This window comes from Watersipora subatra, chromosome 3, assembly GCF_963576615.1.
Source record: "Watersipora subatra chromosome 3, tzWatSuba1.1, whole genome shotgun sequence".
In the NCBI taxonomy this organism is placed as follows: domain Eukaryota; kingdom Metazoa; phylum Bryozoa; class Gymnolaemata; order Cheilostomatida; family Watersiporidae; genus Watersipora; species Watersipora subatra.
In genome coordinates this window covers 56,900,333-56,923,173 of record NC_088710.1, presented here as the reverse complement: position 1 = coordinate 56,923,173, position 22,841 = coordinate 56,900,333, and the positions used below count along the sequence as shown (strand labels likewise).

Sequence of the window (22,841 nt, the reverse complement as noted above, 5' to 3'; positions counted from 1 at the left end):
ATGCAATAGGCTTTGATGTTTGTTAGTAGTAGTCTGAGCCAAATATCGGTATTATTTCCTAAACTACTGTTACAATACTCATTCTATTTGTTTACAGCTAAAAGACCAGTGGGTACTCCATTACCATGTACACGGTACGTGCGTTCAGCAATTTAGATGGTCTTCAAGCATATATAAAAGAACATGAGCTGAGATACACAGTGAAATATGTGGTCATAAAGCAAGACAAGAGCTTCACTGCTCCACTCAATGCTGGTACGCTCTTAACGCTCTGAAACTCGTTACTTACAGGCTTAAATATGTATATATATCTAAATATATATATATCTAATGTTCAATCAGGCCTGTCTGAGCTAGAATTGAGTCTCGGGTGATAGATTTGAGAAGATATTGGCCTATAGATCGTGACATTGCCAATCACATGCATTCTGCATTCTCTTCCATCATGTTAGTATTGAATTTCAGTAGTATTCATTCCACAGCTGAGATTCTCATTGGGTGTTTGCATTGATTTTTTATGACAATGCTTAAAAGTCACATAATCGATAATTTTTCTTTTGTATTTGCTAACGATCGAATTAATTTGTGCTGAAAATAGCCAGGCTTTATATATGTACTTTATATTTTCACTAAATTGAATCTCATATGATAGCTACTGTTTTTGTTGCATAGGAGCCAATTCTACCACTACAGTTTGTGTGGGACAAATGTTTCACTACTTTACGATGGTCTCTTTGAAGGCTTAGAGGAGTTGGCATTGGCAGTTGAATCAGTTCAAGCACAAAATGGCTCCACCGATTGTGGCCTCTTTGCAGTTATGTACTTGGTCGAAACCTTATTTGGAACTAACCTCCGCAAAACTGCATTCGATCAGCAGAAACTCAGGGCACATGTTGTGACCTGCCTCCAGCAGGGTGAATGGACACAGTTCCCTCGATTACAACTGCCATCAAAGGTCAGACGGACCCGGGCCCACACCATCCGTGACAAGGTAAGAAATCATTGATACAACCACGTGAATAATCACACAATTCTTTTGCATGTCAACAAACCTCTTGGTGTCGATAACAAAATTCATGAAACACACCTTGGGGTTCACAAAACACACCTGGGGTGTTTCAATTATCCTGCAAAACGTCCAGTAAACGGTTTTCTCCTCGTTAAAACTTAGTGGAAGGGGTGTTTCAAACAGACTTTTTGCAAACTTTCCGCTCTTCAAAAATTTTATATACACAATGCATTGGTTTAAAGAAAAGTTAACATCTGGTCTGAGTTGCCGCTATCAGTTTTAGTTTGCGGGAAATGAGAAAATAATGGAACTTCTTCATTTGTTGGAACACATTGGATGGTGGCAATTTATTATTCATAGTAAATGGTCAATTCACCGGAAAAGTATTTCGATGATGATGAAAGAAATATTTATGATAGGATTTCTATACTTTCTGTTAACAAGCCAGCCTATGTTCATTTTAGTTATTCTGCACATGTCGAAGACCTCATGACAACACCGATTTCGATGCGCCTGGCGGAGGGATGGTACTGTGTGACAGTTGCAACGAATGGTTTCATCGTCGGTGCATCATTATCAAACCTACAGATTTGGAGCCTTTCACTGGAGCTGTGGATAATGAATAGCAATGTAGAAGGTGTGATCTTCTAGGTTAGACTTTTACTTATTTACATACATGATGCAAGATTAACGTGATGGCATATGTATAGAAATGTATAAACTTGTTCTACAGTCTACATGTAAGTAACAGTTTTAAGTTTTACAAACATGTATACACTCATGATGAAGCGTGCTTGTGTCAACAGCCACTGTTTCAGTTTATATTTTGTAACGTCTCATTTATATGCCATTTATATTTTATGAGAGAGATGCTTTTTTCTGTTTTCCTTATGGCCAATTAGCACCACAAGCCATCAGGGTGGAATGTTTTTATGTGTTTCTAGTATGTACATGTTGAGAGATATTTGAATACTTGTTTATAAATTTATTAATATTTTAATTTATAATGTATTTTGAACTTTTTATGAGTGAGGTAGTGAATAAAGCATTTCTTTTGATATCAAAGATAATGTGGATATAACACAGATCTTGTGTCAGTTACGCTGGCCTAACATGCATATTCTATTTCAAAGCGACTGGTTTTGCATATTGTGCGTGTGCACAAACAAGAAAGAGACAATGTTAAGTTGTAGACACTGTACAGTAAAAACATTTAGCTGTTGATGATGATATTGTGGGTCCCAGGTGCTCACTAAACCTATCGTTTGGCTATGGGCCACAATGACTCCTCTGTAACTTTTGAGGAGCACAATTCTGACTTATTGTCAATCTGTCAGTGCAATTATCTTTATCGCATCCTTAACCAGATTTCGCCGTTTCCTCACTGATGGATGATCAGAATTAATCTCTTTCTACAACACAGATAGATATTTTATGACCCAACTAAGCATGAAATCACTGAGTGAAGCAGATAAAAGATTACACTGAAACCACAAATTATAATTTGGGTAAGAAAAAAGCAGACGAGCCTGATACATGTAGGAAAGTAGCATTGCTATTGACATCTACCATGAGTGCAGTACGTCAGCCCTATACACAAAGATATCGCTGTCACTCACCTGCACTTTGTCTTTGTATTGCTGCTTCTTCCTTCTGTTGATATCTCAGCCATGTTTGCATAGTATTATCTTCGAACCAACAATCGCACTCGGAATCTTTCTGACGAAACGCCTGGACTTCTTTGCAAGACTTTCTAAAGATTAACGAAATAGAAAAAATTATAGCACACCAAACAGAAGAAAAGTTTATATATATATATATACGTGTATATACATATATATATATACATATATATATGAAGGTCTTCATATATATATATATATATACATATATATATGAAGGTCTTCATATATATATACATATATATATGAAGACCTCAACGAAAGAAAGATCAATGTCACATTTTCTCAAAATACTAGGTTTATTTTCCATTAGATAGTTCTGGTCACAAAGTTTAGTCTCTGACAAACTTTCAGCAAAAACGATCCAGGTCTAGGGATATCCCTACTTAAAATAAACCTCTTTGCAAAACTGATCAATGTCCTAGTTTTTAAACTTTAAAATGGCTATATCTCATGCTTGAGCATTGTGACATTGATCGTTCTTCCATTGAGGTCTTCATATATTATGTAGTCTTTCAAGGATTCATACCGTATTAGTAACTAAACCGAAAAACCTAGTGTAATATCCCTAAACAAAAACTGAAAGCTTGTTATACATGCAATAAAATCTGTCACTCCAGACTCCCTGCTAGCCCGGGCAGGCCTAATTGAACATTATATATATTTATATATAAATATATATAATGTTCAATTATATTTATTATCAATATTTATATATAAATATAGATAACATAAATATATTTATATATACACATTTAAGCCTGTAAGTAACCAGTTTCAGAACGTTAAGAGCGTACTGGCATTGAGTGGAGCAGTGAAGCTTTTGTCTTGCTTTGCGACCACATACCTCATCGTGTGTCTCAGCTCATATTATTCTATGCGTGCTTGAAGACCATCTAAAGTACTGAGCGCATGTAGCCTACTGTGTACATGATAATGGAGTAACCACCGTCTTCAAGCTGTAAACAAACAGAACGGGTACTGTAACAATAGTTTAGGAAATAATACCAGTATTTGGCTCAGACTACTACTAACAAACATCAAAGCCTATTGCAAATCTACTGACCAATGCAATCTTGTTCTAAAGAGTGATGCTGACAAGTGAATAAGGTACAGCTGCAGTCGTTTAAAGTAAGTGGGTAATGTTGTGCAAGGTATAATTACTGTTACATTGTACTTACTTTTGCCTGGGCCTGTACTGATTATTGATTGACTGAGATTTATGTTAACCTTTAGTCCTAATAAGTCTACAGAGTCACGATCAAAAGTTCGCCACTACAATCAGTCTGTCACACAAAAAGCGATAATATTAACAAGGAAAAAGAGGGTGGGTGTTTGGGATGTTGACGTAAATGTTACGTCATATAATAATTCTTAAGATAAATAAGCCTAGTAAATAATAATACCACTCAAGAGGAACTAGCTATCACAGAAGGAAAGCACCAAGCTCAATAACAAATGTTGTTGAACTTTCTGCTCTCCCTCTGTGGATGGTCTAGCCCCGGTCTAGCCTGTATGCAAGCCAGACTTGGTGTTGGTTTATTATTTTACAACAAGGCTCCACTCACTAACTACTTATCTCACCTCAGGCTAGTAGCAAAATGAGGATGGTGCACTATTCTGAATAAATTACAGTTATTTATTACTTCCTATATCAATTACACGCAGGATTGGAGTGAGAGAGATTAAGCGGGTTGTTGCGAGACTTTTAAGATAGGAAATTCTTCTACCGTATATACCGTATATCGCGCACCGCGATCGCAGGACTTTTTGGATAGGAACTAGATTTTTCCATCTAATAAAGGCCTTGAATTACTGGAAAGATGGGACAACGGTATAGACAACTCGCTTCCCATTTGAGTTTACGGAGATAAAACTAAGGCGGCCTAGACCCGGATAAATTAGTCGAGGAATATGGGCGAATCAGTAGTAAAAAGAATTTCATGGGATGGTTGAATGTCCTTGAAAGTTCTTAAAACAAGTTCGAGTACAAGCAAATATAGTTCTTATTAGTAAAGATCTCAAACTATACTCATACTTCCGTTCGTTTTCCGATATTGAAAAACCTATTCGGCGTAAACGTATTTGTTTCGTCGCTCTGTACTCTGCATGGTTAGACGCCGTAACAATTACTTATGTTAAACTAGTTAAACCAATTTCAACAAAACTCTTTTTGATTATAAATTGTTTTATTTGCTATAAATTTTTCCACATGTAGTTTTTCCAGTTTTAAACAATGCATTTGTCTTAATGATTTACATGATCATTTGAAGCAATTTTTGCTGTTTTCTCATGTGCTTAGATTGGCTATTAGCCTATAAATTTTGATATGTTTGCTGTCATTTACTGTAAAAAGCATTGTCTGCATATTCTATCTGCTTAGCCAATAGCACAACAATATAACATCAGTTGGTTGCAGACACATATTTCAGAGTAGTATAGGTGATAAACGGCGTTCCCAGGGTCCTAGTGTTTGCTTCGCGGTTGGTGCAAACAATTTTGACAGGCAACCTTTTTGTCAATCATATCCTATTTTAGTAATTTTTTTGTTTGTAGAAATTAGGCCTAAAAGTGTGCAAGCATGTCGGATGCTAAATATTTTACAACCACCAAAAAAGGTAAGAGGATGAAATATATTTCTCAGCACTAAAAATTGCATTAATAAATATAATTTGCTATGGTAATAAGCTTACTCAAGCTCAGAATAGGTTTTTGCAAATAGTATGTTTCACAGTAATCTGATGCAATTCAAACTAGGTGAAATATTTGAGCTAAAAGCTGAGCTCAATAATGAGAAGAAAGAAAAAAAGAAAGAAGCTGTGAAGAAAGTGATTGCTAGCATGACCGTTGGAAAAGATGTCAGGTTGGCATAATCTGCTATTTCTAGATCTTTACTTTTTCTCAGCTTAGTTGTTTTGATATCATAGGATACCGTAAAACCTCTAATTAAACGCAATGATGCTCCATTTTTCAACCCTTCCTCCCAGGTGGCGTTCAAACAGAGGCTGGCGGGGTATCTTTCAAATTGCTCGTCAGAATTTTGAGAAAATAAATTGAGCCCTCTTTTTGGGCGAAGCGAATGTTGTCTATATTTTGCCATCTTTTTTCGATGGAGTGATGTTAAGCCTTTTGGATGCAATAAATCTGCTAACTTTACTCTAACTTGTCAAAGATCTCTAGATAACATATGCAACGGAAAGACGAAAAATATCTCTACCAGTTGTTATCTATCGCTTGCAATTAATCTGCGATGATAGTATTGCCTGTGCTTTGCAATTTGTTAGAGCTTTCAATTTTTTATTTCATTCCAAGTTTGAAGACGTATTTTTATTCGATATTTATATTTAACAATATTAATTAAAAGCTCATTGCATTCAATAATATTTTGGCTACAGTTTGCAGCCAAAACTAGCTTTTTATGTGTAATAGAACAGGAATTACAAGCATCAGTCCATTGTAAGTCTTGTTAAGATAACCGTTAAGATGTTATTAAATAATACGCTATAAATCTGCAGATTTATAAGTTATATAATGATAATCGATCAAAAGCCACAAACATATATTCATGAACAAGTGACATAAATGAAACATACTTATATTACATGCAGCAACAAAAGTTATCGTTTCAAAACAAAAATATTTGCATTGTTTGCTTGGATAGCCGCGTTCTGATTGTTGCTTTCAATGGAACTAGTTTTTTCTAGATGTCCAATACCTTCCAAAATGTCTTCTGACTTCAACTCTTCTTCGGCACTGCTGAACTAGTCGATATTAGCGCCCAAACAATTTTTTGGCAGAGCAAAACTTCCGCGTGACATTTAGCACAAGTGCAACGCGTAAAAGTTTTGTTCGCTAAACGTAACCTCTGGCCTAAAACTAGTCGTTCATCTACCATCGCAAATGTAAACCATTTTTATGTACATGTACTTTGAAATATCAAAACCGCGTTAAACAAGGAACTATTAACCTGAGACCATTATTAATTATTTCTATGGTGTTGCTTTCAGTTTTAACAGAAAAAAATGGAAAGCTTTGGAGTTGGACGACGAGAGAATTAATTGTTATTGATGTAAACGATTCATTATAAATATAATTTTGTGGACACTTCTACTGATCAGTTGATATTATGGGTTCATTAAGATCAAATAATGTCAAAGTGGCGGTCAATTGGAGGTGGCGTTCAATTAAAGGTTTTACGGTAATCTGCTATTTCTACATCTTTCCTTTTGTCAGCTTAATTGTTTTGACGAGTCATACTATGAATTTCAGTCATAGTATGATCATGAGTGATTAAGACTGTTAAAAATGTTTGAAAACACAGAGTAATCTGAAAAATGTTCTTAATTATTTCCACATACGTAAGTTTATTTTTTATGTCAGTAATTTTAACAACGGTGGACAGGTTTTTGGCTTTTTACTGCACGTCCCAATCGTTACAGTTACTAACGCTTGTTTATTTTTAGCTCGCTGTTTCCTGATGTGATCAACTGCATGCAAACAGACAATCTTGAGCTCAAGAAGCTTGTCTACCTTTACTTGATGAACTATGCCAAGACCCAACCGGATATGGCCATCATGGCTGTCAATACATTTGTGAAGGTCTGTACTTATGTCTTTAGCACATTCGACAGAATAACTTATTCTAAGTGTTTTAAACCTTCAAAAAATTCATTGTCATGTTTATGTGAATGATGAAATAAAAAACAAAAGTTTATAGTATCAGAGGATGCTGAGATAGTTATCTCTAGGCGAAGTATTAAATTATTCAACAAAATATTTGTCTATACAAATCTTCTCATTCCAAATCTCCAAAATGCTCATTTTGGATTTTAATTTATTCTCAATTTTTATTGTTCTCTTCCAGTTTCTCAACATATCATCCAGAATAGATTTAATCTGTGCTAAAAATGTTTATTCCTTGTTGTCACAATCCAAATATTGTTGTGTCATTTGTAAATCATATAGAAAAAGAGGATAGCATGTCTGATCTTAACTTTTTAACGTTTTTTTGTCTGTTCAATCTTGGTACCTCAATAGTTTGTTTTTCTAATTGTAAGATGGCTTTATATTTGCTTGAAAGCATAATCATGTTTTATCATTTGAAAAGTATAAGGAATACAAATAATTCGTTTTTATTCAATTATAAAGTTTTTAAAAATAAGTTTATTGTTAGTATTATCATTTTGTATTTGCATTTGGTAAATTGTGCATGAATATAAGCTGAATGTTGAGAGGTTGAGTTATTTCATTTTGGTTGCGTTTTATGACAGGACTGTGACGACCCCAACCCACTTATCAGGGCTCTGGCTGTTAGGACCATGGGCTGTATCCGAGTTGACAAAATAACTGACTACTTCTGTGAGCCTCTGAGAAAGTGCCTCAAGGTAGAACACTTGCACTTCTTTCTTATAACATGCTTACCTCTGTCCTATTACATGCTACCTCTGTCCTATTACATGCTACCTCTGTCCTATTACATGCTACCTCTGTCCTATTAGATGCTACCTCTGTCCTATTTCATGCTACCTCTGTCCTATTACATGCTACCTCTTTCCTATAACATGTTCATTTCTCTCCTATTACATACATTTCTCTGTCTTTTATCAGTTGCTGTTGGCATTCTAGCTTTCAAGTTCGCTTATAACACCTAAGAATATTACATGGTCGGCCCTTGTGTTGAATACTCGTGTTTGTGAATATTACACAGGATGAGGACCCATATGTAAGAAAGACGGCTGCAGTGAGCGTTGCTAAACTACACGATATCAATGGACAGCTTGTGGAGGACCAGGGCTTTCTTGACCTTCTCAGGGATTTGTTGTCCGACAGCAATCCAATGGTAATCGCTCGTCTACATGTGTTAAGTTTTGCTCATGACCTCATTGTCCTGGCTACAGTTATTAATTATTAATTATACATTATATGTTCATACCTAACACATCATGGTAACTAGAATACACAAGTGTTCGCTTCATTAGTTGTATTAGCGGCTTTCCCTTGCTAGGCATTTGGCAAAATGACTTCGATGTAAGTGAGTTGAAGTTGATTTTGTGAGAAAAAAATATATATGCAGACAGAATTTAAAGAGCTAATAATTATTCTGTAATTAACGTTTGCATGTGCATATAAATGCAACAATTATGATCACATGCATGCAATATGTGTACTGAAGATATGCTTACAAAGGGTTTGTGAATTTTATTACTTTAAATTAACGTGTCTATTGATGCTTCGTGTTTCAAATTGACATCTGACTATTACACATCAACTTCTCCATGAATGCATTTGCTATAGTGGCAAATATAGCAGGACTGATGCCAAACCATCGATTCTAAACAAATCTTTAGCTGCGTTTGAACAGTTTTCAGATCTGTGCCAAGTTTTGTAGATGATCACTTTCACAAGATTTAAACAGCTAGATTTTAAGGTTGATCTCGTTTCTCAACCAATCCCATGAAAGGATTATCATGGGATTATCATGAAAGGATTATGATGGGCTGCCAACAAATTCACGAGCTGATTGCAATAAAACCTATGCTCTTCCCTTTTTCTGAAAGTATTATTGCTTTTCCATATACACCAGCAGGTATTATCACTGTTATGGTATAATAGACATGTGGGGTTCACTGTTGTTGTACAGGTGGTGGCGAACGCTGTGGCCGCTATCGGAGAGATCATGGAGTCTTCTCCATCTGCCAGAGACATGCTTGAATTTAATCAGCAGACGGCTAACAAACTACTGACAGCTTTGAACGAGTGCACTGAGTAAGTCATTTGTGTCTTTTTTTCAATCAAGTGTTTTATTATCACGTCCGAGTCAGACTGGTTTATGTTTTGTAAAAAATTAAAATGCTTGTTTGTCTCGAGGAAATGAGCATTTTTATGTTTAGATATGAAGCTGTTACTGGAGGTAGAGCTAGGCAAAAAGTAACAGATCGGCGTTAGCATGCATATTTATATATGACAGGTGGGGTCAGGTGTTCATTCTTGACTCTATCTCTACTTACACTCCTGCTGATGATAGAGAGGCTCAGAGTATCATAGAGAGAGTAACTCCTCGTCTAGCGCATGCAAATGCTTCCGTTGTTCTCTCTTCTGTCAAGGTAGGACTTTAATTCACTTGTTTCAGTGGCAAAGGTGTGAGTGTAAATTGTTAAACTTGCTCGCTATTTGTCAATTAGAAAACACATCTGACAATCAATGCCTGGTTTGCTTTTACCAAAATGAACTTGTGTTAATTTGCATTTGTAATTTTAATCCTACGGTTTTGTAATAAGATATAATTTGTTTTGAGACAAGTTATAGCTTTATATTTTTAGTCATTGATGTGTGCATCCAACTATCATGGCGTTTCCCACATCTGCACGATAATCTCATGGAGGGATTACGAAATTTTTATGGATATATCTTACCTCTCTAGGTTGTTACGAAATATTTTGACCTAGTCAATCTCTCTATGTTGTTATAAAATACCTTGACCTAGCCATTTTCCCTAGGTTGTTATGAAATACCTTGAGCTCTTGGATAAGACCAGTGAATATGTAACCACACTGCTCAAGAAGTTGTCTCCTCCTTTGGTCACACTGCTATCGGCTGAGCCAGAGATACAGTATGTCGCTCTGAGGAACATAAACATTGTCGTCCAGAAAAGGTTTGATATTATTGCGAATATTATCCTTGTTCTTCTATTGCTTCTGTTGCTTTGTATGCAATGACTTTGTTGGATTTGAACACCCGCCTACCGATACCAATGTAGACGTAAGGATTCTGGTGGAGCTGTTAGTTGCTGGTTAAACTGGCTAGTTTGTTAAAGTGCACCTTACGGCCTCGTCACTTTTACTCATTTGGTCATCGTGAGGGTCTGTTGGTTGCCTACATATCATGCATTCACACCTCGTAGGCCTGACATACTCAAACAAGATCTCAAGGTATTCTTCGTCAAATACAATGATCCTATTTATGTGAAGCTGGAGAAGTTGGACATCATGATACGCCTGACAAACCAGGCAAATATAGCCCAGGTTCTGGCTGAACTTAAGGAGTGAGTATCACATATTTATTCTTGTACTACAATCATAGTTTTGTTATATTTCTGTATATAGAGAAGTATATTATAAAAGATTGATAAAAAATTAATAATAGATAGATATTTATAAACACATTCTATAGCAATTCTAACTTGATAAAACACTTTTATCAGTATTTGGCAGAGGAAATTGTGAGGAAGTAGTTAACATCCTGACTAGGACCAAAAGGAAGAATTTTGCCTCTTAACTTTTTTAAAAATGTTAAAAGTTGCCAAGTTTGAAAACACTTATTCGTTTTTGAGATTAATATTTTTTATTGACACATTGTTCTATTTGGAATTATCACATTAAATTATAGTGAAGATGTAAGGGAATGTGTAAACATATCTTAAAACTACTGTAACCAATTTGGAGATTGAATACATATTTTGTGGTTCCAAGACATTTGCAATGGCAATGAAATAGTGGCAGATTCATAAATAACATGCTCTAATATGTCAATTATATGTTTATAATTGACTTTAGGGAAGCGTAAGGCTTTGACACATAAGGCGCAACTTGTAATTTGAGCTCATTTTAAAAAAATCGTATCACAAGCAAGACATTCTCTAAACATAATTTTTGTGTAATTTAATTCTTTATACTGTTTACAAGTATGTCAAGTGACTGCAGCATATCTTAGGCTTTTGCCAGCAATATACTTTATTAATACAATTGGCATCAGAATGACAATAGGAGCACACAAGTTCAAGGGTGCAAGACAGTACATGCCGTCAATTGTCAATGCTAGCGCTGTAATTGTGATTTAATTCTTGTTTGCTCCAGATATATTGCTGCGGGGTGAATGTAGGCTAAGCATACAGCTATTGATTCAAGTAGTTCCAGCATTACAAGTATGTAGCGCTTATAATCCTCATAGATGCTACCTTATGACAGCTGTCATTGCATAGATGCAGCTGGTGCTGAATAGGCTCGACCCGTGTTTTAGAAAAATAAAATTCCCATTTACAATATTGTCACTCATTGTGAATTTAATCAATGGCTATAAATTATATATTAAATTAATTCTCGTTTTGTCATGATTTCAAATATGTAAATCAAAGAGCTGTAAAATTATGTTTTTGAATGATTATGTAGGCTAATTTCCGAACATTTCATTTTTAATGGTCGAAGATCACAATCTGTACAAATATGTTCATGGCAGATAGATTTTTTTGTATATTTCTAGTCATATAGATGTATATTACTTGAAGAGTTTCAGTGTTCCTACGAGGTTGGTCAAGTTTATCTCGCGCACCACCGTAGTTATTGAATCTAAGCTTCACTTGTAATTCCAGTATTACAAGTGAAGCTGATAATTCCGTACGTACTACTTTACGACAGCTGTCATTGTGTAGATATATTGTAAAAGTGTCTACTTTGTACAAAAGATTTCAAGATGTTGTGACCTATGTATGTTGGGCATCACATGACTTCAATACCATTGTAGATACGCAACCGAGGTTGACGTAGACTTTGTGAGGAAGTCTGTGAGGGCCATAGGTCGCTGTGCAATTAAGGTAGATGTGGCTGCAGAGAAGTGTGTCAGCACACTTCTTGACCTCATTCAGACCAAAGTTAACTATGTCGTGCAGGAAGCTATTGTCGTCATCAAGGTTTGCATTACATTCAAGAACAGTATTATTATTATTACTACATCTATTATATATGCTCTTTTTGTCGTAGGTAACAAATGTCTATGTGGCGGTTTCACATTTATGTTTGGTATGACAATTTAATTTTTTATAAAAAACAGTGTGGCGTTGGTGAATGCCCCTTGTTTTTTTCTGGACACTTTGTTTACTTCTTGCACATGTTTGTATGGTTGGTGACAAGGTGCTGTTTTACCATATTCATAGGACATATTCAGGAAGTACCCTAACAAGTATGAGTCAGTTATAGCTACCCTCTGTGAGAACCTTGACACTCTCGATGAGCCTGAGGCTCGTGCAAGTATGATATGGATTATCGGAGAGTATGCAGAGAGAATCGACAATGCTGACGAGCTGTTAGAGAGCTTCCTTGAAGGATTCCAGGATGAAAATACAATGGTAGGCTCTAACTTTACTCACCCACTCTCCTTTTCACAAGAGAGCTGTTAACATCTTGTCTCAAGTTTGTCATCAGTTCAGTCACTCGCCATATTAGCATCATGCTAAGCGCAGTGTATCTTAAAACAAAAATATTTTGTTGTCTGACTGAGTATCAATGGTAGGCATAACGAAGATAAGTTACTAATGCTGCAATGCTTAGGCATACCAGCGCAATATGCTATTTATAAAATGAGTAAAGATGAATCGCTATAATGACAAGGCATACCAGCACAATATACTATTTATAAAAGGAATAAAGATGAATCGCTATAATGCTGGGGCATACCAGCACAATATACTATTTATAAAATGAATGAAGATGAATCGCTATAATGCTGAGGCATACCAGCACAATATACTATTTATAAAAGGAATGAAGATGAATCGCTATAATGCTGAGGCATACCAGCACAATATAATATTTATAAAAGGAATGAAGATGAATCGCTATAATGCTGAAACGTAACAGCACAATATAATATTTATAAAAGGAATGAAGATGAATCGCTATAATGCTAAGGCATACCAGCATAATATAATATTTATAAAAGGAATGAAGATGAAGCGCTATAATGATGAGGTGTACCAGCATAATATAATATTTATAAAAGGAATGAAGATGAAGCGCTATAATGATGAGGTGTACCAGCACAGTATACTATTTATAAAAGGAATGAAGATGAATCGCTATAATGCTGAGACGTAACAGCACAATATACTATTTATAAAAGGAATGAAGATGAAGCGCTATAATGCTCAGACGTAACAGCACAATATAATATTTATAAAAGGAATAAAGATGAAGCGCTATAATGATGAGGTGTACCAGCGCAACATACTATTTATAAAAGGAATGAAGATGAATCGCTATAATGCTAAGGCATACCAGCGCAATATACTATTTATAAAAGGAATGAAGATGAATCCCTATAATGCTAAGGCGTACCAGCACAATATACTATTTATAAAAGGAATGAAGATGAATCGCTATAATGCTGAGGCATACCAGCACAGTATACTATTTATAAAAGGAATGAAGATGAATCGCTATAATGATGAGGTGTACCAGCACAATATACTATTTATAAAATGAATGAAGATGAAGTGCTATAACGCTAAGGCATACCAGCACAATATACTATTAATAAAAAGGAATGAAGATGAATCGCTATATTGACGAGGCATACCAGCACAATATACTATTTATAAAATGTATGAAGATGAATCGCTATAATGACAAGGCATACCATCACTAGATATCATGCGTAAAATAGTTAATGATAAATTATTTCAAAGACAGGATGGCATCATTGTTGGTCACCTGAACTAATGCTGTTTAGGTTATATCTCTTCTTTGATCCACTGGTAGTTCATTTTCTCCCAAGTGGAATTTGCCAAATTAGTAATCATACTACATAAAGAGAAAGTCTCAGGGCAATTTTAAAGTAATGATCATACAATGGTCATGGGAATCTGCTCTCATTATCTAGGTATACTTATAACAGTGATATGTGTATGTGATGGACTGTTATTGACTACTGAGGACCTTGGCTTCCAAGAAAGTTAGCAAGGGACGTATTTTTAGATTTTCTGGCATCTGCTAGGATGGGACAAATTTGTTGTTTATTGTATTGTGATCCCAGTACATTGGTTTGTCTGAGAATGTTTGCTTTATTTTCTCACCCAATTTAATTCAGGTTTCATACAATGCAACTCGATAGCATACTTAGTGGTCTCGAATGCATTTCCTAGACATGACAGTTTGGGGTTAAGTTCCAGAAAAGTCGACTGGTAGGAACAGGAAGGGCATCCGACCTTGATTGCTCTCTATGTGAAGTTCAACAATGCTTATTAGTCTACAGTACTGTGGGCTATACCAAACAACGGGGTAACTAGCGACATGATTTTAATGACGGTTACTCAAGGATTATAGATAGATATGAACATTGTTATCACCGATTAACGCCGTTCCAAGCGAATTATACCATGAGACAAAAATAAAATAAAGACTAAGTAAAATTATTCGTATTGGAAGAAAAGGCTCTATTTGCATGAAGCTGTTCTAAAGCATGGATTGTCAAGAATCTCAAGATGTTGGTGTCTGGTATAAGGTGTAGTGGATTTTCTGGGGAAGTAGGAATATAATGGATGGTCAGGCAGATTGGCAGTATAATTTGAGTATTTTAGACAGCGAATATCTCATTACACAGTTAGCTCTTCAACATTGCGGACACTTATACGCTAATCATAACTGTCCACTATGAATTTGAAAAAATGTTTTTGTTAATGTAGTCAAAGGCCTTCAACACTAAATGGGATGTAATAATATCTCATGCTAAATTTTGGCTAGTTCTTTTGGCAGTATGTTTAATAAAGGAGTATGCCAAGGTGCCACTCCCACAAATATGATATGTCTGTTGTTGGTCCAAGAAGATAAGACAATTGCAATTTACTTTGCAATTTACTCATTATATCACCTGATGCCAAGATGTTCCTATCGAACATTCAAACCTTATTTTCAGTATCCTTCCCTCACCAGGGCCAAACTGCTTGCTCTGTCAACACTTACCATGTCATCTGCAGGTGCAGCTTCAGCTGCTTACAGCTATCGTCAAATTATTTCTGAAACGGCCGAATGACACCCAGGAGCTAGTGCAGCAAGTGCTAGCATTAGCTACACAAGATAGTGATAACCCTGATTTGAGAGACCGGGGCTACATCTACTGGCGACTTTTGTCTACTGATCCTGCAGCTGCCAAGGAGGTGAGTGTGCCAGAAAATGTACAATCCATCTCTAATTTGTCTGAAGAGCTGTACGTTGTTTAGTAAATACATAGTTTAAATGATTGTTGGAATTGTGGCCACATTTCTTTTGCTTTTTTGCAGGTTGTACTCGCTGAAAAGCCCTTGATATCGGAGGAGACAGATTTAATAGAGCCAACCTTGCTAGACGAGCTAGTCTGTCACATTTCAAGTCTTGCCTCTGTGTACCATAAACCTCCACTAGCTTTTGTCGAGGGTCGGTCAGCATATGGGGCGAGGAGAGCGCTGCCCGGCAGAGCTGCCACGTAAGGCTTATGTTTTACTAAGGCAGCTTGAGTCATCAGCTGCATGCCAAAAGGATTTGGCTGGTGGTGTCTGCATAACAGATCAATGCATTTGATCTAGCTTTAATCGAGTCTGTAATGGATTAACTAGGATTCGCATATCTTTGTTAACGATCTCTTAGACTTTAGAAAAACATCAATTTTTAATAATTTATTTTTACAAACACTAAATGCGCTAAATATTTTGAATTGCTGCTAGCTGCTATAATCATTTTTCAGCAATACCCGATGTAAAATAAGATTATGTTTAGACAACGTTCCTTGCATGATGATTAATCCGCTGAATGGCCAAGTGTTGTGAAGATTATACAAGCCATGGCATCATTTCTATGTGGTGTTTGGAGCCATCTGTTGCATTACATTTAACTTTTGAGTAATATATTTGCATCTTTCACTACTAGATCTTAGTTTTTCTGGGTATCATTCTGTTATCATGTAAAAGACATGATTATTGATGAACTGGTAACTTTAGAGTGTCATTTAGCTACTAGTTGTACATCAATTACGTCAAGTACGGCAATTGTTCATCGGAGTATATAAGTTCAATTGCAACTGTGTGTAGCGGAGAAGCTGAAGTAACCCAAGCGGACGAGCCTAGTGTGATTACTCAGCAGCCAACAGTCATACCTACCCAGGATTCCCTCATAGTCACTGACGATCTGCTAAACATGAGTCTCGGCCCGAGCATGCCCACAGCCGCCCCTCAGGTGCAGGACATCCTTGGTACTGACCTCGACAGCATTGTAAGTGGAGGCCCTTTTTTTTTAGTTTAGACTTTTATTCGTCTGATTGGCTTTCTGGGTTTAGATCATCACAAAAATCAAAGAACAATCTTCAGGAACTAGTCTTATATATATGGCTACTAGCTGTTCTACCCAGTGTTTATATATGGCTATATAGTCTAAAGTTTGGAGGCCAATATTTTTCTGTCTACAGAACTTAAAAGAGAAGTAAATATGAGTAGCTATATCTGGTGCCACTTAGAATGGCTGCAACACCACAACAATCTCATGACTCTCGTTACTGAAAATGTTTATTTGCTCTATACTATGCAAATCTGTTTACCTCATCACTGGTGCATTTGCTTAATTAAAACAACAGATGATGTCACAAGATGATGATTTTTTGATGTTTTGTTGAATTTTTGATAAGTTTTTAAATATTGTCTTCTCAGTAATAAAATACCCAGTGCAATGAATATCGCTAAGATTATAAAGGTTGCTGTTTATTACGTGGTTCTTATGCAAGACCTACAGTGACTTACATCTATTACATCAGCTATGTGTACAGCTACACACATGTATCATAGGGGCATAGTGACTTACGTACCATAGGGTCTATATACAGTGACCTAAATGTATGTACCATAGGGCCTCTATACCGTAACTTACATGTACCATAGGGCCTATATACAGTGACTTACATGTACCATAGGGGCCTATATATATAGGGACTTATGTACCATAGGGCCTATATACAGTGACTTACATGTACCATAAGGCCCATATAAAGTGTCTCACATGTACCATCGGGCCTAGATATAGTGTCATACTTGTAGCACAAGACCTATATATACAGCGATACATTCGGTGCTAGGTGTAGATATATACCTTACATATATATATATATACTCTGACATAGATTTTGTGCAACTTTCAAGTGGTTACTGGAGGTTGTGCTCTGAATGAGTGATTTAATTATCTCTGTTAATTTTACCAATCCATTTGCAGCTTAACATCAACCCTCAGCCAGATCCTGCCAGCTCATCAGGATTCGTGGGGCTCTCTGACATATTTGGCTTTCAATCGTCAACATTCTTTACTCCACCGGCAGAGGTCTGTTTATGCCCTTTTATACAGACTCTTAGATCAGTCGAGAGTTCAGCTCTGAGCACATTGGAGCGTGTCGTAACACATTCAGCTTATTAAGATTGATAGTGTCCATTTCAAACACACATATGTTCAGTGTAGTGGTTTGTGTTTTCTTTCTAATCTTGTTATATAGTTCCTCAGCCATACAATTAGAAGTTGGTGATAGTTTAACTAGCTAGTTTGTGTTGAACCTTCTTGAAATGTTAATAACTGCACTACAATCAATATTAAAGGAAATTCATAGCAGTAATCTACTTCACAGCATGAGAATATCTGTCAGTTTGCATTATTTAATTTACATAAATTTAAAATAGGTTTTAAATTTTACAATTTATAATTATACCTATTAGCTAGACACCACGGTTTATGTTTTGGGTGTCTGTATAGACATGGCTAATGGCTAAGAATGCAAAGGGATTGGAAGTGACTGGAACCTTCTCACGAAAGAATAACCAAGCCGTGATGGAAATGACGGTCACAAACAAGGCTATGCAGCCATTGACAGGATTCGCTATACAATTCAACAAAAACAGGTGAACGTTTGCTAGATTAACGAGTTTTTAATTTTTACTCTGTAAACTATTTCTGAAAGTCTAATCGCTGCAAATAAAATATGGTGTTTTTGTCAAGTGTGTCTTCACGAATTTATAAAGCATTATTTGCAGCTTTGCATTAACCCCTGGCGGCGCGCTTCAAGTTCGTTCACCTCTTCCACCGAACCAAAGCAGCAGTGTGTCACTGCCTATGGGCACCCATGGAAATGTCATGAAGATGGACCCACTGAATAACCTGCAGGTAATCTTTCTCTCATTTTTCTTTTTGTCTGCAAATGCATTCATGTTAGTTTTATTACTCGCCATATGATGTCACTGATGAGAATGTCTCTTCTATACCTTTGCCTGTTTGAAATTCTTTGGTTAAAGTATATTCTCTTCGAGGTTTAGAGTTAATGTGTATTTGCCCTACAAGATGAAATTATTCGCAGAGTTGAATTTTGCAAAAATTGTTTTTTCAAGCATATTCGCGGACCAAATTATTCGCGGATGAACACATTCGCGAATAAATTAATCCGCGAAAACTAGCAATAGAGTAAAACTTTCACTTGTGTATACCACGTGGTTAGGTTTCTGTTTAGCTAAGAATTTTATGTCGATCATGCTAAACTATAAATTTTTGGATTCATCCAGAGGCTATCTTGAATGTTCATCGATTTGGAGGCCTTTGGTGAACCAACAACTTGTGGTAAGTTTCGAGTTTTTTCAATGTTAAGAACTGCAGGAGATTTTTTTCGATGATGATACCGTGCAGATTTCTAAATAAGAGTTTGGAACTCAGCCACGTTTACTAACTCTGCCTAGCGGCTAGTTTTTAATTTGAGGTGGTAGTTATTTCCCTTGTGTTAAAAATAAAACTGATTCGCGGATTTTTATAATTCGCGGATTTGACCATACGTGAACTCGCGAATTATTAAATCCATCGAGTATTTTCATCCTGTAGGGTAGTTATATTATAAATAGTTTGTTTTTGACATTTAAGATAAATGATAAGCATATTGATTGATGAAATAAAGTAAACTTTAGGCTCCAAAATGATCTTTTGTCTTATTTTGTTTCGCGGCATTTATTGCAGTTGATGCTGAAGCTGCTTGTGAGATTGAACTTTTTTGTTCGACTGCGAATTTTTTCATTAAGACACCTCTGCTATTCATTCCTTTCTTGAGGACATGTTTGTATTTTCCACTGTTGTCTACATCTATAGGTGGCTCTTAAAAACAGCATAGACGTCTTCTATTTTGCCTGTCTTGTCCCCATGCATGTTCTCTTCACTGAGGATGGAGAGATGGAGAAGAGAGTGTTTCTAGCCACTTGGAAGGACATTCCAGCACAGAATGAGCTTCAGAAGACTATCTCAAATGTAGATCACAGCGGGGGTAAGTGCGGCATTACAGGCTATTGTCACTGTGGGTATAAGTACAGCATGATGGGCTTTTATCACAGTAGAGGTAAGTACAGCATTACAGGCTATTATTACAGTAGAGGTAAGTACAGCATTACAGGCTATTATCACAGTAGATGTATGTACATCTTCACAGGCTATTGTCACAGTAGAGGTAAGTACAACATGACTGGCTTTTATCACAGTCGAGGTAAGTACAGCATTGCAGAATGCTCCATCGCATAGTCTCTGCTCCACAAGAATTGCAATATTGCGCCCTGTCACTTTCTACTCCTGAATGGCTTCAGCTACATTATTGCCAAATGTTATTACATCATATTAGTTTATTTTTAATATGTTTATTTCAATAATTTGATAGCTCCACAATTCCACGATTGTCAATAACGGGAAAGCCGAAAGATATGTTCTTTACACACTGTCAAACTTTTTTGCAAAGTAGCACAATTGAGTTATTTACTTCTGCCTGTTTCTGAATGTCCTGTTTCAGTTGTCAGCAATTATCCAACATAGTGTAGGCATCTTAGGTTACAGTGAGTTTTCACCAGCTATTGCTTTGTTTATCTCTTAAAGTCCTTTCAAGGCATGTTTTGGTGGTTTTGTAAGTCACTGTAAAAGTTTTAATCAAGAAAAATCATTACGTGAGAACTAAATTACATGTATGAACTAGCTAAAACGCATAACATTAAACATACAAATTGTGAGATATATGATGAGTTGTTAATTTTATCGTGATAAAAAAATAACTGCAACTTAAATGTTGCAGCAGTAACAACAATGCTAATATTCGTTGGATAGTTTAAATCGAGAATTAAGATGTTATATATTGACTAATATCATTAAAGCTTTATGCATGTATTGAACATTCTCAGTCTCCAAGGTTCATTCTGCACTCTTTCATGGAAAAGATAGTGTTTCATTTATCAATACCTCCTTTCAAAAACTGTTTGTTTGCAATTTGTTTACAATATTTAGGGATTCTAGCTTGATACACCCATATTTTTAGTAATGTCAAGTTTACAGTAATAATAATAATAATTTTTGTGTTTGAAAATGGTTATTCAAGAAAATGTATTATATTTTAAGATTGGTATTTTTCATTTGTGTATCTCAGTATTAAATTTTCGTTTGCCTGTATCTAAATGCTGCATGTTACACATCTATATCTCAAAGTATGTGTATATATCTTTCAGTATGTCCGGCTATAGCTATTAAAATCTTGGAATTAAAATCTCGTATCATGCTGGATTTGAACTCACGGAGATTGCAACTGCAAGTTTGTAATCCAATTGTCTAACCGCGAGTCTACAAAGACTCTTATCATTCATAGCTCTTACTATATACTATATACACCGTTTTCTCGATTGCACGCTAAATGGCAATATTAATTGAAACTCTATGAAACATGATGCTTTTTTGTGCTTTCGTGAACTTCTATTTCTAGTTTTTGGTAAGGTTCAATTGCTAAATCAGCAAAGGCTAATACTTTTCACGCGGACAATTGTATTATCTTGAGTAGCAATAGCCTTTATATTCTCTCCATTCGATCAGACAAAGACAGTGCGATATCTCTTTTTTACATTTTTACCAGTATCGAGAGGTACCGTATCGTCGTATTCAAAGTTTTGATGGCTAGCTTCTGCTAGAATAGTAACCTTTTTTATACACACACACTCTATGCACGATTTGTTATTATTAATTCAACATATTCAGATTTTTATTTTGTTTTCTCTGTTTGTATTAATTGTATCATTACCAAATCATCTTGTATTGTAATTGTAGCGAAACAGACTCAATTTAGCTATCACTTGCTAATTATTTCTCATTTACATTTAAAAACTTTTATAGTTGTTTTATTTTGTTTATTAATTTATTTGACCTGCACAAAGCATTTTCCTCATAGTATGAAGTTTGCAAGTTACAGTTGTTTGACAAAGTTTGAAAAACTTAAGTTGTTTTATTTTTTCTCTTAATTTATTTAAACTGCACAAAGCACTACTTTCATGATATGAAGTTTGAAAGTTAGAATGGTAATTGTTGTTATATGTTAAATAAATTTTTTGTGCAAAGATTTATTACCCGGGCAAGGTCGGACATTCACCTAGAATACTAATATTTATAGGTACATATTTTAGATTGCAAACTCACGTTAAATAACTGCACAAACACTTCAAGATATGTTCATCAATAATCTATAGACAGTAGAGACATACAGTACATCTTAAATAAAATCAGCAAAGTAGATGTTATTGTATACATTACAGATACTGTGTCACAGAAACTCAGCAACAACAATGTGTTCACGATAGCCAAGCGTAATGTTGAGGGTCAGGACATGCTCTACCAGTCTATGAAACTGACTAATGGTATTTGGTGTCTAGCTGAGTTGAAGATACAACCAGGGAATAACACCGTTACAGTAAGTATCACTAGCTAGATTGTTTTTCCTTTGCTCTGTGGCGCCGCGTTGTGTCAAATCCAGAAACTGCAATACTCACAGCGTATTGTTATGAAGTAAAAGTTGAAAATAGCCTGCCTTCATACTTCAAGGAATTTTGTGTATAGTTTATTAATTATCTGCGTAGTAACTTTCACAATTTTGAACACTGTATCTACTCTTGTAGTTGTCTTTGAAATCAAGAGCTACCGAGATCTACCCAGGTGTACAACAAGCTTATGAACAGATACTACATAATTGAAAAGGAGTTGTACTCACTGTCATAGAAGCGTAATATTGTAGAGATTCCAGTCTGCTCCAACTGCAGCACAAACATCTTGTATTTATTTCCTTCCGTTTATACCATATCATATTAGTTATCGTTGTTTATTTTTGTAACATCTGCATGTGCAATTGTTATATGAATGGTATTTGGGGCTGCATTTTTGTTTGAAATGTCTATTCTATCTAGTTCGATGAGATTCTAGCAAAAATATACTACATCCATGCAGACATTCATATCGCAAAATATGGTTGCACTTATTTAGAACTGGCAAAAGTATTCAAAACAAAATTATATAAATATTAGCTTATCTAATAAATAGAAATGAGAAAAATAAATT

The 22,841-nt window shown here is 35.6% G+C and overlaps 1 protein-coding gene across 1 annotated transcript; it reads left to right on the top strand.

Annotated features, from left to right (window-relative positions):
• Positions 1-5,206: 5,206 nt before the first annotated feature.
• LOC137391613 (AP-2 complex subunit beta-like) lies at positions 5,207-22,737 on the top strand. The gene is made up of 20 exons (XM_068078130.1): positions 5,207-5,309; positions 5,449-5,554; positions 7,155-7,290; positions 7,962-8,075; positions 8,399-8,530; positions 9,332-9,456; positions 9,659-9,794; positions 10,188-10,342; positions 10,592-10,732; positions 12,208-12,373; positions 12,617-12,808; positions 15,434-15,613; positions 15,737-15,918; positions 16,520-16,700; positions 17,688-17,792; positions 18,216-18,361; positions 18,494-18,623; positions 19,587-19,758; positions 22,046-22,200; positions 22,406-22,737. Exons 1-20 carry the CDS (start codon positions 5,273-5,275, stop codon positions 22,478-22,480), a joined length of 2,766 nt encoding a protein of 921 aa, XP_067934231.1. The 5' UTR covers positions 5,207-5,272; the 3' UTR covers positions 22,481-22,737.
• The last annotated feature ends 104 nt before the right edge of the window (positions 22,738-22,841 follow it).

Coding starts and splice junctions, on each gene's coding strand:
- LOC137391613 (XM_068078130.1), top strand. CDS start 5,273: ATGTCGGATGCTAAATATTTTACAACCACCAAAAAAG. Junction 9,457..9,658: donor GCTTTGAACGAGTGCACTGA/GTAAGTCATTTG, acceptor TATATATGACAG/GTGGGGTCAGGTGTTCATTC. Junction 16,701..17,687: donor GTACTGACCTCGACAGCATT/GTAAGTGGAGGC, acceptor ATCCATTTGCAG/CTTAACATCAACCCTCAGCC.